This window comes from Brachycentrus maculatus, unplaced genomic scaffold, assembly GCF_059751285.1.
Source record: "Brachycentrus maculatus isolate JH-2025_06_01 unplaced genomic scaffold, ASM5975128v1 h1tg000534l, whole genome shotgun sequence".
Taxonomy (NCBI): Eukaryota; Metazoa; Arthropoda; class Insecta; order Trichoptera; family Brachycentridae; genus Brachycentrus; species Brachycentrus maculatus.
This window is the reverse complement of record NW_028281280.1, coordinates 396,201-415,065: the sequence shown is the minus strand read 5'-3', so window position 1 is coordinate 415,065 and position 18,865 is coordinate 396,201. Positions and strand designations below refer to the sequence as shown.

At 37.4% G+C, this 18,865-nt stretch overlaps 2 protein-coding genes across 2 annotated transcripts in view; both read right to left on the bottom strand.

The window, feature by feature from the left end:
- LOC148301630 (uncharacterized) overlaps positions 1 to 12,063 on the bottom strand; it is a 30,336-nt gene extending 18,273 nt beyond the window's left edge. The window contains exons 1-4 of the mRNA XM_088272942.1: positions 11,138 to 12,063; positions 4,549 to 4,677; positions 2,467 to 2,675; positions 361 to 613 (exon numbers count right to left, since the gene is read on the bottom strand). Of these exons, the coding sequence (XP_088129068.1) occupies positions 361 to 613; positions 2,467 to 2,675; positions 4,549 to 4,630 (544 nt within the window). The 5' untranslated portion in view covers positions 4,631 to 4,677; positions 11,138 to 12,063. The remainder of the gene's footprint in view (positions 1 to 360; positions 614 to 2,466; positions 2,676 to 4,548; positions 4,678 to 11,137) is intronic.
- LOC148301628 (phenoloxidase-activating factor 2-like) overlaps positions 1 to 18,865 on the bottom strand; it is a 222,954-nt gene that overhangs the window by 144,648 nt on the left and 59,441 nt on the right. The gene's annotated exons all lie outside the window — the stretch shown is intronic.

The window sequence follows — 18,865 nt, the reverse complement described above, 5'->3', positions numbered from 1 at the left end:
CACTATGACCAGTGTCAATATGACCAGTCACTATAACAACTCACTATGGCCGGTGACTATGACCAGCCACTATGACCAGACATTATGACTATTAACAGTACTACCAATGACCAGTAACTATGACTATTAACAATACTACCAATGACCAGTGACTATGACCACTCACTTTGATCAGTCAATATGACCAGACACTTTGACCAGTCACTATGACTAGTTACTATGACCAGTCACTATGACCAGTCATTATAACCAGTGACCACGACCAGTCACTATGACCACTCACTGTGACCAGCCAATACGACCAGTCACTTTAATTAGTCAATATGACCAGTGACTATGACTGGTGCGCCCGACACGTACCGTTGACCGCGACCATGATCGGCTGGACGGGGTGGACCTCCTCTATGTCGGACATGAGCGAGTCGGCGGCGGGGGCGGGCTTGGCGGCCGCGAGCGTCGGCGCCGGAGCCGCGGGGCCCGCGGCGGCCGCGCCGGCTCCGGGGGGGCTGCCGCCGCCGGCCGGCTGCTTGCTGACCGAGTCCTTCCAGGACACGTCTGCGAGCCCCTTGATCTTTAGCTCCTCGGCGGTCTTCAGCAAGCCGGTGAGCTCCGTCTGTATTGATAAATAAACAAATTATATACAAAAAAGAAGTTTCATTTCTGTTGTGTCCTGTAGAAGGTAGGTACCTATATTGTATTGATCACTGGCCGGAAGATCGGGTGTAGTGCAACAGTAATCACTAATTTTTATTTTCTAATAAAAGTGGGTAACAAATAAATATATAGCAAATAAAATATATATAAGCAAATAAAAACCTATCAGCGGTTATAGCAAATAAAAACCTATCAGCGGAAGCTAAACTGGCAGTGCACAACGGAGTCCTGGTTCCAACTCTAATGTATGGAAGTGAAACATGGAGTTATCAAAAGAAGGATGAAAGTAGACTGAATGCAGTCGAAATGCCATCTCTCAGAAGAATGTGTAACAAAACGATGTATGATAGATGTGCAAATAGTGAAATAAGGAAGGAATGCAAAGCTGAGATAAGCATTATCGAGAAAATTAAGAAAGGTGTGTTGAGAACGAATGAGTGAGGAAAGAACGATAAAACAAATTTATGAGGCGAATGTTAGCGGGAAAAGAAGCAGAGGAAGACTGAGAAAAACATGGCACGATCAGGTATGCCAAATACTTGAAAGTGGTCAGGTTAGGAGTCGTAACAATCGGCGGGTATGTATGAGGAGATGCATGAACGTGGAAGAGGCGAAGAATGTTTGCAAGGACAGAGTGGTGTGGCGCTCTATTCTCTCTGCCTACCCCTGCGGGGAAGCGGCGTGATGGTTAGTTAGTTAGTTAGTTAGTTAATAAGAGTGGGTATAATATGGCGATAAAATACATTCCTATACATCCAGTGTAACGAATTCTCATAATAGCGAAATCGTGGTCCCGTGAAGTCCGTAATACCGAGATTCGACCTGTATATGTAATAAACTAACCATCACGCCGCTTTTCCGCAGAGGTAGGCAGAGAGAATAGAACGCCACACCACTCTGTCCTTGCAAACATTCTTCGCCTCTTCCGCGTTCATGCATCTCCTCATACGCACCCGCCGATTGTTTCGACTCCTAACCTGACCGCTTTCGAGTATTTGGCATACTTGATCGTGCCAAGTTTTTCTCGGTCTTCCTCTGCTCCTTTACCAATTACATTCGCCTCATAAATTTGTTTCACCGTTCTTTCCTCACTCATTCGTTCTACATGTCCAAACCATCTCAACGCACCTTTCTTAATTTTATCAATAATACTTATCTCAGCTTTGCATTCCTTCCTTATTTCACTATTCGAACACCTATCATACATCGTTTTGTCGCACGTTCTTCTAACTACTCTACTCCTAACCTTATATTAATAACACATAAAATTATTGTATATTATAACACAATTTTTTTGTCCGCCTCCGTGGTGTAATGGTCAGCACGTTCGGCTACCGTTCTGGAGGTCCCGGGTTCGATTCTCAAGGGGGGTAAAATAAATACAAGTGATTTTTTCACTGTCATATTTATTCAATATTACCCCGGACTGGTACCTGAAGCGGAGGTCTGATCACCTTTCCTTCATGTGTAAACGATCAAGATAACACTGCGTTTATATAACGCAGTGCCCTATGCACCATTGGGGTGCGGATAAGGGTTTTATTATTATTTTTTTTATATTATAACACAAAATTATCGTATATTATAACTAACTAACTAACTAACCGTCACGCCGCTTAATTCGAGAATCGAATGCCTCACCACTCTGTCTTTGCAAACATTCTTCGCCTCTTCTACATTCATGGATCTCCTCATACATACCCTCGCATATTATCAACACATAAAATCTGGCATTGTGCGGTCCGTTTCCGCCCCGGCTCGGGCGTCAAACAGGGCTGTGCGATGTCGCCGCGGGTGTTAGACACTACTCACATGGTGCACGCTGACCTCGCCCGTGTACATGAAGGCGAGCAGCTGGCGCAGGTGCTGCGGGTCGGTGCGGTCCAGCACGAGCGCCGGCTCCGCGCCGCCCTCGTGCCCGCCGAGCAGCGCGCCCAGCAGCCCCGAGCAGGAGGCCAGCACGGCGCGGTGCGCGCGGAAGGCGCACCCGCCGCACCACAGCGTCACATCGCAGAAGCTGCCTGCAAGGAGAAAGCCCGTGAGGAACTGTCACGAGAGGCGGGCGGAGCACTTTCCTCTCTGCACACAGTTTTTTTAAAATTGTATACATTTTTAATTTATGTTTTAATAATAATAATAAAAACCCTTATCCGCACCCCAATGGTGCATAGGGCACTGCGTCATAAAACGCGGTGTTATCTTGATCGTTTTGAACATGAAGGAAAGGTGATCAGCCCTCCGCTTCAGGTACCAGTCCATGGTAATTTTTAATAAATATTAATAATAATAATAATAAAAACCCTTATCCGCAACCCCAATGGTGCATAGGGCACTGCGTCATAAAACGCGGTGTTATCTTGATCGTTTTACACGTGAAGGAAAGGTGATCAGCCCTCCGCTTCAGGTACCAGTCCATGGTAATTTTGAATAAATATTACAGTGAAAAAATCACCAATATTTATTTGACCCCCCTGGGAATCGAACCCGGGACCTCCAGAACGGTATGAATAAATACGGATAAAGGTTTGAATGTTATCTTGATCGTTACACACGAAGGAAAGGTGATCAGCCCTCCGCTTCAGGTACCAGTCCATGGTAATATTGAAAAAATATTACAGTGAAAAAAATCACTTATATTTATTTTACCCCCCTTGGGAATCGAACCCGGGACCTCCGGAACGGTAGCCGAGCGTGCTGACCATTACACTACAGAGGCGGACAAAATTTAGGACTGTACTTCACAGGATCATGGATTGAAAAATAAAAATTATAAATTGTTGGAGGGTCTTCGACAACTCCGCTTGGAACACCGAGTACTTTGATCGGGAACGCCCCTGCAAAACAATGTTACTGAACTTTTTTGCTACTCAACGTCTTGCAGCCATTGTACAGTAGATTTTAAGTAATAGTGGTATTCACCAAGTAAAACATTAATTAAAAATGGATAGATTTCACCACAAAGCGACTGCCGAATCAATTAATGAACAAAATTATATACATTTATTCAAATCGCTCACTCCTTTCAAGAACGTCATAAATCAAAATACTTGATTGTTCAGGAGAACGATTTTAATGTTTAAAAATATAACACAATGTATTCAAAATAAATATCAAGCCACTTATTGAACTTTTTACTGTGCAACAGATCTTTTTAGGTAAAACCTGAAGGTTTTTTCTCCATTTGAAAAATATTAAATTTATTTATAAAAATAATTAAACAACACATTTTCTTCAAAATGCATAACTGAAAATTGACGATTTTTGATTTATGTCATTCTTGAAAGGAATGAGCGAAATGTCCGCCTTCGTAGTGTAATGGTCTGCTTGCTCGGCTACCGTTCTAGAGGTCCCGGGTTTGATTATTGAAAATAAATATTAGTGATTTTTTCACTGTAATATTTATTCAAAATTACCATAGACTGGTACCTGAAGCGGAAGGCTGATCACCTTTCCTTCATGTATAAACGATCAAGATAACATTGCGTTTATATGACAGTGCCCTATGCACCATTTGGGTGCGGATAAGGGTTTTATATATATATATATAATTAAAAACAAGCTTGATGGCGGCGCTCGGGAGGCATGCGGAGTGCATGGCCAAGCCAACTGAATCGCCTTTTCTTGACGACAGTTGCGACCAAGATTTGCTGCGTCCTACGCCTTATCTCTTCATTCCTCACAAAGTCAAACCACCGCACGCCTAAAATTCTCCGTTGTAAATGAAAAATGTATTCAAAAAGAACTCCACCGACAAGACACACAAGGTGACTTGGTCGGTCTCCCCAATTTTTTAAAAAAAATATGTTTAAAATTGTGATTTTAATAAAAGTATACAATTTATGTAAATAAAAATTGAAAAATATCATTCCGAGGATGATGAGGGTCGTCTGTTACCTTTAGCTAGCAGCTCCGAGAAGGTGAACTGTATGTTGGTGTTGTGGTACTTCCACTTGAGGCAGTACTGTTGCGGGAGCATCGTGGCGGAGAAGTCCTCAGCCCAGCATTACAGGCGGCGGTGCGGATCTACAACACACACACGCACATTAACCTGCGATAAGTCAAATCCTAAGTTTTCTAACGCACATATCGCTCACTCCTTTCAAGAACGTCATAAATCGAAAATCGTCAATTTTCAGTTGTGCATATTTTCGGAATGCCCAAAAAATGTACTATATCCCAGCAAAAGCGGCATATTTTTAACTTAATATTTACCCGCTACAGGGCAGAAAGTGTTGTTTTTGCATTTTGAAGAAAAGGTATTGTTTAATAATTTTTTTAATGTAATAAATATTTTTCAAATGGAGAAAAACCTTCAGGTTTTACCTAAAAAGATCTGTTGCACAGTAAAAAGTTCAATAAGTGGCTTGGTATTTATTTTTAATACATTGTATTATATTTTAAAACTTTAAAAACGTTCTGAATGTGAGAGGGAAAACAGAACGTGGACGACCGAAAAAGACTTGGCACAATCAGATCAATCAGAACCTAAAATCTGGCGGTGTCAAAAGTCTGCGTAATCGGAGGGCATGTATGACTAGATGTATGGATGTGAAGGAGGCGAGGAGTGTATGTCAGGACAGAAGAGTGTGGCGTTCCATCCTCTCTGCCTACCCCTGCGGAGAAACGGCGTGATGGTAGTAGTAGTAGTAGTAGTAGTAAAAACGTTCTCATGAAAAATCAAGTTTTTTGATTTATGACGTTCTTGAAAGGAGTGAGGAATATGAACATGCCCTACGTAAAGTGCTCTAACTACATTTTCGTCAATTTTGAGATATTTGGTGTATGTTATCAACTGACCGTTAGCTACAAATATAAAAAAACAAAAAATTATATTAAATAAATAACGCCTAGTTTTCAGGCGTATAAGACGCTGTCTATATGGAATTTTCGAAATGAACTGAACTCCTAAAACGCTAACTACATAATTTTGACAAAGCATAAAGTTTTAAAACGATGTAATACATTATTTTATCGTCTTTTTTAATGTATAATACTAGGTTAGAATTTCAGATAAAACCGTTAATTAATAAAAACAATACGTTCAAATCTTCTAAGCTCTCTCCTGTAAAGTAACAGATTTGCAGATAGAGTACTTTACGTAGGGGCCGTCGATATATAGTCACATATCGCTCACTTCTTTCAAAAATTGTCAATTTCCAGCTGTGCATGTTTTCGGAATGCCCAAAAAATGTACTATATCCCAGCAAAAGCGGCATATTTTTAACTTAATATTTACCCGCTACAGGGCAGAATGTGTTGTTTTTGCATTTTAAAGAAAAGGTATTGTTTAATTATTTTTTTAAATAAACTAAATATTTTTCAAATGGAGAAGAAACCTTCAGGTTTTACTTAAAAAGATCTGTTGCACAGTAAAAAGTTCAGTAAGTTGCTTGATATTTATTTTTAATATATTGTATTATATTTTTAAACTTAAAAAACAATCTCCTGAAAAATCAAGTTTTTTTATTTATGACGTTCTTGAAAGGAGTGAGCGATATTTACTATATAAAATATAAAAATACGCTATTAGAGAAATAAAAAGTCTTAAACATAAAATAATAAATAAATAACAAATAGTAAGCACTGGTCAATACACGTCTCCTTCACACACTATCAGCGAGCAGCGAGAGAGAGTGAAACACAACGTTTACATTTATCCATTATAACATGGGGAAGAAATGCTGAGAAAGTACACACTTCAAGGTGGATAACAATATATTAAATAAATCTATACTTTCAAAAGCATTGGCTAACATGTGAAGCCGCGGAATGGGAGAGAACATGGCACAGTTTGCATTATGTACAAATACTGGGAATACAGATTTTTGCCTAGTACCTCTTGGACGCACGCTAAGCTTTATTTGATTTAGGAGATCAGGGCTGTTGAGAATTTTATATAACAGGACCAAATCAGTAATTACCCTTCTATCACTAAGATTTATTAATTTCAGCCGCTTTATTAAGCAATTATAATATAATCTAACTCAGAGGTTCCCAAACTCTTTTATCTCGTAGACCCCTTGCCTTACCTGATATGGATTTTTATCAAATTCATCAACTTCAAATGTATTTTTGACAGCCGGTATATGTAGTGTCACTCACATTGAACCACACATGTTAGGTTTTATCCTTGTCCGCCTCCGTAGTGTAATAGTCAGCACGCTCGGCTACCGTTCTGGAGGTCCCGGGTTCGATTCCCAAGGGGGGTAAAAATAAATATAAGTGATTTTTTCACTGTAATATTTATTCAATATTACCATGGACTGGTACCTGAAGTGGAGGGCTGATCACCTTTCCTTCATGTGTAAAACGATCATGATAACACTGCGTTTATAAGACACTGTGTTCTATGCACCATTGGGGTGCGGATAAGGGTTTGATTGATATTTTAAATTCAAATTAAAACATAGACCCCTTGCGAGTTGTCATAGACCCCCGGGGGTCGATATAGACCACTTTGGGAATCACTGATCTAACTCAGCAATGAGTATATATAGTCTACAACAAGGTATAGTTACAACAAGGTATACAACAAGGTATAGTTTGCATTATGTACAGATACTGGGAATACAGATTTTTGCCTAGTACCTCTTGGACGCACGCTAAGCTTTATTTGATTTAGGAGATCAGGGCTGTTGAGAATTTTATATAACAGGACCAAATCAGTAATTACCCTTCTATCACTAAGGTATTATGGTAACATATTATGTTTAATGCTAAATGTGGGCCTACTTTACTAAGCGCAGGCAGTCAAAATATGGAGCGATTGTGTTATTTTCACAAAACTAGACTTTTTCAGCGGCACACCAGCTAATTTTATTATATTATTATTATTATTATTATTTCCAAAATAAAACAAGGTTTTGTTGGATTGAATTCTACATTTATTTATGTATATGTTAATACGTGACGCGTTTCCTCTTCTTAGGACATTATCAAACACAGTTATTCAGTATTGAAAAAAAAACAGGAGACACAAACCGATAATGACGTCATCTTAATTTTTTACCAACCCCCGCTCTCTGATTGGCTGATACGGGTCAGAAGACAAGTTCCATGAATATAGCGGAATTCAAAATACAACGCTGTTTTTAAGTATTTTTTAGCAGGATTTTCAAGTATGTAAATATTTTTAATGTGTGACAAAACGATGTATGATAGATGTGCGAATAGTGAAATAAGGAAGGAATGCAAAGCTGAGATAAGCATTATCCATAAAATTAAGAAAGGTGTGTTGAGATGGTTTGGACATGTAGAACGAATGAGTGAGGAAAGAATGGTAAAACAAATTTATGGGGCGAATGTTAGCGGGAAAAGAAGCGGAGGAAGACCGAGAAAAACATGGCACGATCAGGTATGCCAAACACTTGAAAGCGGTCAGGTTGGGAGTCGTAACAATCGGCGGGTATGTATGAGGAGATGCATGAACGTGGAAGAGGCGAAGAATGTTTGCAAGGACAGAGTGGTGTGGCGCTCTATACTCTCTGCCTACCCCTGCGGGGAAGCGGCGTGATGGTTAGTTAGTTACTAACTTTTTCTTTTTCATCTTTTTTACTAATTAATTTTTTAATTTTTGATTTTCTGTAAGGGTCAAATATTCGTAGTTTATATTCTTCAAACCCTTGTCCGCACCCGATGGTGCATAGGGCACTGCATCATTTAAACGCAGTGTTATCTTGATCGTTAGCACATGAAGGAGAGGTGATCGGCCCTCTACGCTTTATGTACTAGTCCAGGGTAATATACCCCTGCGGGGAAGCGGCGTGATGGTTGGTTAGTTAGTTAGTTAGAAAAGGGAGTTGTATAAAGCTGTGATATTCTTCAAACGGACACATATTTACATGTCAGGGTTAGTCACAAATTGACGCAAATATAATAGGCACGAAAGTATTGCAAACCCAAATAATTATCCTACAACATTTTGAGTGTGTCCAAATACTTGTTCACAAAATCTGGATTATCTCCAATTACAGGAGTTATTTTCATATTATTTTTTGACATCTCATCAAAGATGAAGAAGAATATGGAAGTCTGGGCATTTACGGGGCTTACGACCATCACCAATAGATGTCTCTAGTGAAGTTCTAGTGATTCATGAACAAGGTTTCTAAATTGGTTCATATATATAGAACTTCCAAGAATTTGAGTAGTGTGGTTGTCAATAATGGGTAGAATTGGTGAGTGTTACACGTGTGTAAAGTGATCACTTAAACCAGCCTATGACGGTCGTAAGCCCCGTAAATGCCCAGACTTCCATATTCTTCTTCATCTTTGATGAGATGTCAAAAAATAATACCAAATATTCACATTATTAATGACATTATGTCAATTAAACAAACATTATGTCCGCCTCCGTAGTGTAATGGTCAGCACGCTCGGCTACCGTCCTGGAGGTCCCGGGTTCGATTCCCAGGGGGTGGGGGTCAAATAAATATAATAATAATAATAAATCCCTTACCGCACCCCAATGGTGCATAGGGCACTGCTTCATATAAACGCAGTGTTATCTCGGTCGATTACACATGAAGGAAAGGTGATCAGCCCCCCGCTTCAGGTTCCAGTCCAGGGTAATATTGAATAAATATTACAGTGAAAAAATCACTTATATTTTTTAAACCCCCCTGGGAATCGAACCCGGGACCTCCAGAACGGTAGGCGAGCATGCTGACCATTACACTACGGAGGCGGACAGAGGAGACATATAAGGGATTTTTTTCACTGTAATATTTATTCAATATTACCCTGGACTGGTACCTGAAGCGGGGGGCTGATCACCTTTCCTTCATGTGTAAACGATCAAAAAAACACTGCGTTTGTATGATGCAGTGCCCTATGCACCATTGGGGTGCGGATAAGGGTTTATTATTATTATGTCAATATTGTGCGATCCACAAATGGCATTGTATCTACAAATATAGTTAACTCATCAAAGATGAAGAAGGATATGGAAGTCTGGGCATTTACGGGGCTGACGACCGTCATAGGCTGGTTTAAGTCATCACTTTACACACGGGTAACATTCTCCAATTCTACCCATTATTGACGACCACACTAGTCAAATTCTTAGAAGTTCTATACATATCGCTCACTCCTTTCAAGAACGTCATAAATCAAAAAACTTGATTTTTCAGGAGAACGTTTTTTAATGTTTAAAAATATAACACAATGTATTAAAAATAAATATCAAGCCACTTATCGAACTTTTTACTTTGCAAAAGATCTTTTTACGTAAAACCTGAAGGTTTTTTCTCCATTTGAAAAATATTTAGTATATTTAAAAAAAATAATTAAACAATACCTTTTCTACAAAATGCGAAAACAACACTTTCTACCCTGTAGCGGGTAAATATTAAGTTTTAAAAATGCCGCTTTTGCTGGGATATAGTAAATTTTCTGGGCATTCCAAAAACATGCACAACTGAAAATTGACGATTTTTGATTTATGCTGTTCTTGAAAGGAGTGAGCGATATATGAACCAATTTTGAAACTTTGTTCTTGAATCACTAGAACTTCACTAGAGACATCTATTGGTGAGATGAAAAGAAGCCTTTTTATTGAGCAGAAACTCTTATATTAGTATGTGAGGTCCGAATCCTGGATTATAATCACACACATGAGAAACGCCAGAAAATATCATTTATATTTATATTATTTTAGCTTATAATTTGATCAGTTAATTTATTCACAAATATGAAGCAGTTATTATTCAAATTAGTTTTAAAACATCTCAACAAAGATGAAGAAGAATATGGAAGTCTGGGCATTTCGGTCGCAAGCCCCCTAAATGCGCAGACTTCCATATTCTTCTTCATCTTTGATGAGATGTCAAAAAATAATTAATATTGTGTCATTACAACTATATGGGAAAGAAAATGGAGGTGTATTTGTAAGATGGAATACAATGTTTCAAGTTTTAATACTACCACAAGGCTGTACATGTCAATTTTAACATGTAAACACACCGCCATAAAAAGTGTATGGGTATAATTTTTAAGGTTATTTTGCGCAAAATATGACTTGCCCAGAGAACTCTGATAAGAAACCTAATTTGTGAATGCAAATGAATAAGAAAATAAATGAACGACGAAGGAATTAGTGATAATTTCAAATTTCCAAGAAAAAAAAATCAAGACTTGCAATAGAAAATGCTACACTTTCTTTTGACGCATATATACTTTTTTAACTGGTTTTCCCACAACATACTTCTTACGAGTTTATTTGAGTTCAAATAAAGATTGATAAACAATTGAGCGTCGGGAATTTAACAGAAGAAAGTCGTTTTGAAAAAAAAAAAATACAGTTTTCCAAAAATCTAATTAAAACTCCTAATTATGTGGCAAGTCTAATTTAGCCTTTCGAATTTTGGAAATCGTAAGACCGCAGCGACGTCGGTCAAATTCGAAATGGCATCCGTAATAAGGTGAATTGAAAGATTACAACAAAATTTAAGCGAATAAAGTACAATTAATGCAGTAAACTAACCATCAAAGATGTCGAGCCGCCTGGGAAACTTCAAAAAACATAAGTCACTCACAGAACGGAACTTCACATTTGATTTTTTTTTTCAAAAACACACACAAAACTTTGCGAATAGGTTCTCAAAAGTTGACCAAAACACACAGAGTAAAACGCGAGAGTCGAGTGGATACGATTAATTTCAATTAACTTCAGGAAACCACGGAGTTATAATTTGTAAAAAACAACCCGAACTTCAAGCCGCTGTCACAACTCGCCGAATACATTTCGATTTTACTGCGCTGTGGTAATTTTGAAAAACTCGTAAACGGTAAAAATCAATACCGCTTTCACATGCCCAACAATTGTAAACTTATGTATTTTTTTTCGTAAAAAACGTAATAAAAACAACACAGCCACACGATACAACGCGAACGCTAGCTGTCAGACGTACAGACATAACGGAACTCCTCATACCGGAGCAATTCGGTCCCTGTTCCGTTTGTAATCGCAGCCATTTGAGCCGAATACTCCGAATTATTTTATAATCTGTTAAAATTGCTATTAAATATTTATTTATTAATCACTTTTGAAAGCGGTGTACTCTACGCTTAACTTGTCGGAAAACTGCGCACAGGAAAGTCGGCTCTATTCGCGACGTCTATAGAGACCATTGTCCGCGAACGCGAAAACGCACGGACGGGCTCATTCGCTTCTTGCAATTTCGGATTTTGGTTCGCGGAGGTCGCTCGTTCGTGAAAAATGACAAAATAAAAAATACATTAGGCAGTGGCTCGGCTGGCGGAGTAGCAATTTTGAGTTTCATGCAGCGTTTGACCGGCGTAATTTTTACGTTATTTGAAAAGGCCGCCCGACCGAGTTAGTGGAGCCGTTCGGACGGCTTCCAATGGCCCGGGCAGCGCCGGGACACTCGCAAAAAGGTCCTATACAAATGTCGCGTGTTTTAGCGAGTGTTTTTGCCTAGAATTTTTACTCATGAATTACATTAAATTATAGTAACGTTAAACATAAAGAGTAAATCCACTCACGAGTAGGCATAGGTTATGAAACTTAAAAAGTTAAAACCTGAGTAGGGTCATGATAAGCGGTGTTGCATAAGCCGTAGCTAGATTTCAGAGTCACTTGGACCTTAGGTAATTAAAAAAAATGCAAGAAAATATTAATATATCTGTTTTATGTATATATTAGGTTAAAATGGATAAAAACAATAAAAAAATGTTAAAAGAACTCCACCGACAAGACACACAAGGTGGCTTGGTGGGTCTCTGCAAAAAATATTTTAAGTATGTTTATAATTGTGATAGTTTCGACATGTGGAACGTATCAGTGAGGAAATAACGGTTAAACAAATTTATGAGGCGAATGTAGTTGGAAAAAGAAGCAGTGGAAGACCAAGAAAACTTGGCACAATCAGGTATGTCAAATACTTGAAAGCGGCCAGGTCAGGAGTCGTAATAATCGTCGGGTATGTATGAGGAGATGCATGGATGTGGAAGAGACGAAGAATGTTTCCAAAACAGAGTGGTGTGGCGTTCGATTCTCTCTGCCTACCCCTGCGGAGAAGCGGCGTTGTTATCAAGTTGAGACACCTTTAAAATTAAAAATTGATTTTTAAAAACAATATTTTGTAATCTTCGCCCTTTTGACTAAGTTGCCTGCATTTCCATTCGCCTGACACCGTCCGGATCCTATTCAAAATTGTACTAAATCAACTCAAAATTGTACGCGCGTACAATGTTGTCGCTTTTCGAAGTTTTTTCGCTTCGAGCACGCGGCAACAGTGTTTTTTGACTACGCCAACCAAAATCAATAATCTAAAAATTAGTTTATTTTAAATCTGGCGGCGTCATCGTCGTTTTTGTTTGCCCGCCGATAAGAATAGACACCATTTTTTGGGATGGAATTTTTTTACACGCACACATACACTCTTTACAGACACTTGCGAGCCATTTCCGCTCCACTGGGTGCCGTGGATATATTTTGAAAAGACTTCTTAGGAAATTTGTTATCTCGACTATTTTGTGATTTGTTGATTTGTTCAGGCGACACTTCCGCTAGGTTCTAGCTATTGTCGGCCGTTCGTAATTAAAATATTGCTCTGTAAGTACGGCTAATTATGCCGGTAAGTTCTAATTGAGCGTGGCTAGCACATTAGTATGTAGCTCGTTCAAAATTCGGCTTCTGTGTCGGTATTTTTCATTCAAATTTCGTTTTTAAAACGTGTTTATTACGATTTTAACTGGAAATTGATCGAAATGAACGCATGTATGCAAGTACTTATTTAGGATAATAAACGAATGACATAGTAATTCATATGTACTTGTTCGGAATTAGTTGAAAAGTAATTGTTTCTTACTATTTTAAATGAAAATGTATCGAAATGGACGCATGTATGCGTAATACATAAATAATAGGTACTTATCCCAAATTAGTTGAAAACTATGTTTTCCCTACAATTTTTACTATATATAGATGGAAATAAAACACATATATATTCATACATTAATTTGGATTGAGAAATTATGATATTTTGAACGAATGACGCATTAATTAACTACTTCGCTCACTCCTTTCAAGAACGTCATAAATCAAAAAACATTTTTTTCAGGAGAACGTTTTTAAAGTATAAAAATATAATGAAATGTATTAAAAATAAATATCAAGCCACTTATTGAACTTTTTAATGTGCAACATATCTTTTTAGGTAAAACCTGAAGGTTTTTTCTCAATTTAAAAAATATTTAGTATATTTCAAAAAATAATTAATCAATACCTTTTCTTCAAAATGCAAAAACAACACTTTCTGCCCTGTAGCGGGTAAATATTAACTTAAAAATATGCCGCTTTTGCTGGGATATAGTACATTTTCTGGGCATTCTGAAAACATGAACAACTTAAAATTGACGATTTTTGATTTATGACGTTCTTGAAAGGAGTGAGCTACTTATCCGAAATTAGTTTTTAAAAATTACGTTTTTCTTACTATTTTAACTGGATATGGATCGAAATAAACGCATGTATGCAAGTATTAACTAAGAATGAGAAATAATTTTTTTTTGAACGAATGACACGTTAATTAATGGGTGTGTATTTTAAATTAGTTAAAAACATTTAGTTTTTCTCACAATTTTTACTACATATACGCGTATCAAAATATACCCGTGTACTTAAAAATTAATTTCTAATAAGAAATAATAATATTTTGAAGTAATGACTCATTAATTAATTTATTTATTTGTACAGAAAAGAAATAAGTGCATTGGCGGGCTTATTGCTAAAAAGCAATATCTTCCGACCAACCAAAAACAGAGAAGTGATATTGGTCAAAATGTTTGATACCATATATAGCTGTTTGCAATTAGAGGGTACATAGTACTAGAACATTAAAAAAAAATATAATTTACAAATTGATGATAATAAGGAAGGCAAAGGAAGAAGGTAGTTTAGGGAAGGAGGTAGAGGGAGGAGGTTTGATGGACAGTTAGGGTACTAATGACAGATAGTAATGTCTCAGACGTTTCTTGAAAGTTATTAGAGAAGGTGCATTATATGACCTCAGTAAAAGTGCCCTAGTTTTCGAGATACTTCCACTTTTATGAATTTCCCGAACATCTTCGCCTTTAGATCAGTTTTTCGAGTGCCATTTTTTAAATTTTTCATATTATTTTTGGATTTTAATTTATGTTTCACAATACTGAATAACTATTCTGTTGATCACAGTCCAAAATATTACCAATACTGGCTTGCCTTGGCGGGAAAGAAATTAATTAATTGCTATTATTAAGGTCCGCCTCCGTGGTGTAATGGTCAGCACGCTCGGCTACCGTTCTGGAGGTCCCGGGTTCGATTCCCAAGGGGAGTAAAATAAATATAAGTGATTTTTTCACTGTCATATTTATTCAATATTACCCTGGACTGGTACCTGAAGCGGAGGGCTGATCACCTTTCCTTCATGTGTAAACGATCAAGATAACATTGCGTTCATATGACGCAGTGCCCTATGCACCATTGGGGTGCGGATAAGGGTTTTTATTATTATTATTATTATTAAGGAGGTTGGGCATTTTTAAGAAGCAGTTTGTGGCCATTTGTATCCTACTTTAGATCCTTCAGGAATGGACCCCACAAAGAAGCGTCATCGTCTAGAACTCATCTTTCTTACATGATATTAAAATATTTCATAGTAAAATGTATTATTTGTGTATATTAATATATTGTGTAAAAAATGAATCACAGTATTTTTGCACAGCAACGCTTTGTTGATATTTATTTTTCGTATGAAATTCATCATTTTTCATGTCATGTTTGAATGTGTGTGTAAGAACTGTATGAACGTGTGCACACACTTTTAAACAGAGTCGAATCCTGCTTACAAAAACATTTTTTTATTTTTTTATAATTTATAATAAAAGAGAAATATTTCGCTCACTCCTTTCAAGAACGTCATAAATCAAAAATCGTCAATTTTCTGTTGTGTATGTTTTCGGAATGCCCAGAAAATGTACTACATCCCACCAAAAGAGGCATATTTTTAACTTAATATTTACCCACTACAGGGCAAAAAGTGTTGTTTTTGCATTTTGAAGAAGAGGTATTGTTTAATTATTTTTTTAAATATATTAAATAATTTTGAAATGGAGAAAAAACCTTCAGGTTTTACCTAAAATAATATGTTGCACAGTAAAAAGTTTAATAAGTGGCTTGATATTTATTTTTAATACATTCTATTATATTTTTAAACTTTAAAAACGTTCTCCTGAAAAATCAAGTATTTTGATTTATGACGTTCTTGAAAGGAGCGAGCGATTTGTGTTTTTATTATTTACACAAATATTTCAATTTCATACTATTTCTGTGAGCCTAAGCGGCTCACTATTAGAAATAGGTATCAAATTGCTGTAGAGTGGGTTCGAACCGAGAAACTCTGACTTAAGAGTCCGCGACACTGACCACGGGACCATAACCCGACACCAAAAAAAAAGTCAACATATCTTTGACAGCTATATTTTTCAAACTAACTAATCACGCCGCTTCTCCGCAGGGGTAGGCAGAGAGAATCAAACGCCACACCACTCTGTCTTTGCAAACATTCTTCGCCTCTTTCACATTCATGTATCTCCTCATACATACCCGACAATTATTACGACTCCTGACCCGGCCGATTTCGAGTATTTGACATACATACTTGATTATGCCGAGTTTTCCTCGGTCTTCCTCTGTTTCCAACTACATTTGCCTCATAAATTTGTTTACATATTCATACGTTTCACACGTCCAAACCATCACAACACACCTTTCTTAATTTTATCGATAATGCTTATCTCAACCTTATTTCCTTATTTCATAGTCTTACAGGAGAAAGTAAAAATATTTGTAATATTTATATCCTAGATAACTAAACATTCGTCCACGCGACGACGCCCTTCTGGGAAAAAGTCAAGTGCTTTTAGTTAAGTTACTTCTCTGCATCCCGCACCCGCCAGGCTTTGTTTGCGGAATAGTGATTTAAATGTCTCTTAAATGTTGAATGTCTCTTACATTCATTCCTAATAAACCAAACTTAAGTGTCATGTAACCAGTTACTATTTTTAATGAATACTTTTGATAACTTTCACGTTTTTAATTGCGTAGTCCGCTTGACGAATGTCTAGTTACTATGTATCTTCAAAGATAGTTTAATTATCTATGGTTAATATACTTTTTTTTCGATTTTTTTTGGCGGGATTACAATCAGCTGTCAGTTCGCCCCTGCGCCGGCTTCTAGAATTTCTCGATTTTGAAATTTGAAAATAACAAAAAATATCGAGCGCCCCACATCTGGCAACGCCGGAAATTCGAATCGAGAGACACACACATTACATTTTTTTGTAAATACAAGTACCTACACGCCGCTGTGCGCTGTGTGTAGTAAGTAGTAAGCATATCGCTCACTCCTTTCAACAACGCCATATATCAAAAAATGATTTTTCAGGAGATCGTTTTTAAAGTTTAAAAATATTATACAATGTGTTGAAAATAAATATCAAGCCACTTATTGAACTTTTTACTGTGCAACAGATCTTTTAAGGTTATACCTGAATGGTTTTTCTCCATTTAAAAAATATTTAGTATATTTAAAAAAAATAATTAAACAATATCTTTTCTTCAAAATGCAAAAACAACACTTTCTGCCCTGTAGCGGGTGAATATTAAGTTAAAAATATGTCGCTTTTGCTGGTATATAGTACATTTTCTAGGCATTCCGAAAACATGCACAACTGAAAATCAACGATTTTTGATATATGACGTTGTTGAAAGGAGTGAGCGATATATGCGGTGTTGGTGCGCGGGCAGGCGCGCGGGGTGATAAAAAAATATGTCGGATCAAATTTAAAAATGAAAAACGTACGCCCGCCATGGCGGCCAACGCCGCGAGACGAAATTCAAAAACGTCGCTGCGAGGAAATCTTTTGACGTTTGCAAGGTGAATGTTGCCATGGCGCGGAAAATTTTAATGGGGAGCGCTGGGAAAATAGTCCCAAATGATAAATATTTCTTTTTCCTTGCTCTATCTGAACGTATCGTCTTTGTAGACTGTTAGAGTTAGTAATTAGTGTTCATTTACAAACTTTTTGTGCCATTGTTTAAAAAATACGTTTTAAAATTTAATATCCACAGTATTTTTAGTTGAAAACACAGTTACAAATATTTTTGCAAAAAAAATGAAAACGGTGAAAACAAGATGGATGAATGTAGACTGAATGCAGTTGAAATGCGATCTCTCAGAAGAATGTGCGACAAAACGATGTATGATAGATGTGCGAATAGTGAAATAAGGAAGGAATGCAAAGCTGAGATAAGCATTATCGATAAAATTAAAAAAGGTGTGGCAAAACGATGTTTGATAGATGTTCGAATGATGAATTAAGGAAAGAATGTAAGGCTGAGATAAGCATTATCGATAAAATTAAGAAAGGTGTGTTGAGATGGTTTGGACACGTAGAACGAATGAGTGAGGAAAGAACGGTGAAACAAATTTATGAGGCGAATGTTAGTGGGAAAAAAAGCAGAAGAAGACCGAGAAAAACATGACACGATCAGGTATGCCAAATACTTGAAAGTGGTCAGGTTAGGAGTCGTAACAATCGGCGGGTATGTATGAGGAGATGCATGAACGTGGAAGAGGCGAAGAATGTTTGCAAGGACAGAGTGATGTGGCGCTCTATTCTCTCTGCCTACCCCTGCGGGGAAGCGGCGTGATGGTTTGTTAGTTGGTTAGTTAGTTAGAAAAGAAGATGGATGAATGTAGGCTGAATGCAGTAGAAATGAGCTCTCTCAGACGAATGTATGGCGAAACGTTGTATGATAGGTGTTCGAATAGTGATATAAGGTAATAATGCAAGGCTGATATTAGCATTATCTATCAAACTAAGAAAGACATGTTGGGATGGTTTGGGCATGTGGAACCAACGAGTGAAGAAAGAATAGTCAAACAAATTGTAAATAATAAAAGCGGAGGAAGATGGGGGAAAATTTAGCACAATCTGTATTTAAAATACTTGGCCGTGATCAGCCCAAAAATCGAAATAATCGGGGTATGTATGAGGAGAAGCATTAAAGTGAAGGAGGTGAAGAATATTTGCAAAAACAGAGCAGTATGGAGTGACGTCCTATTCTCTCTGCCTACCCCTTTGGAGAATCTGCGTGATAGTTGGTAATTAATTGTACAACTTACTCCACACTTCCCTTATTTTA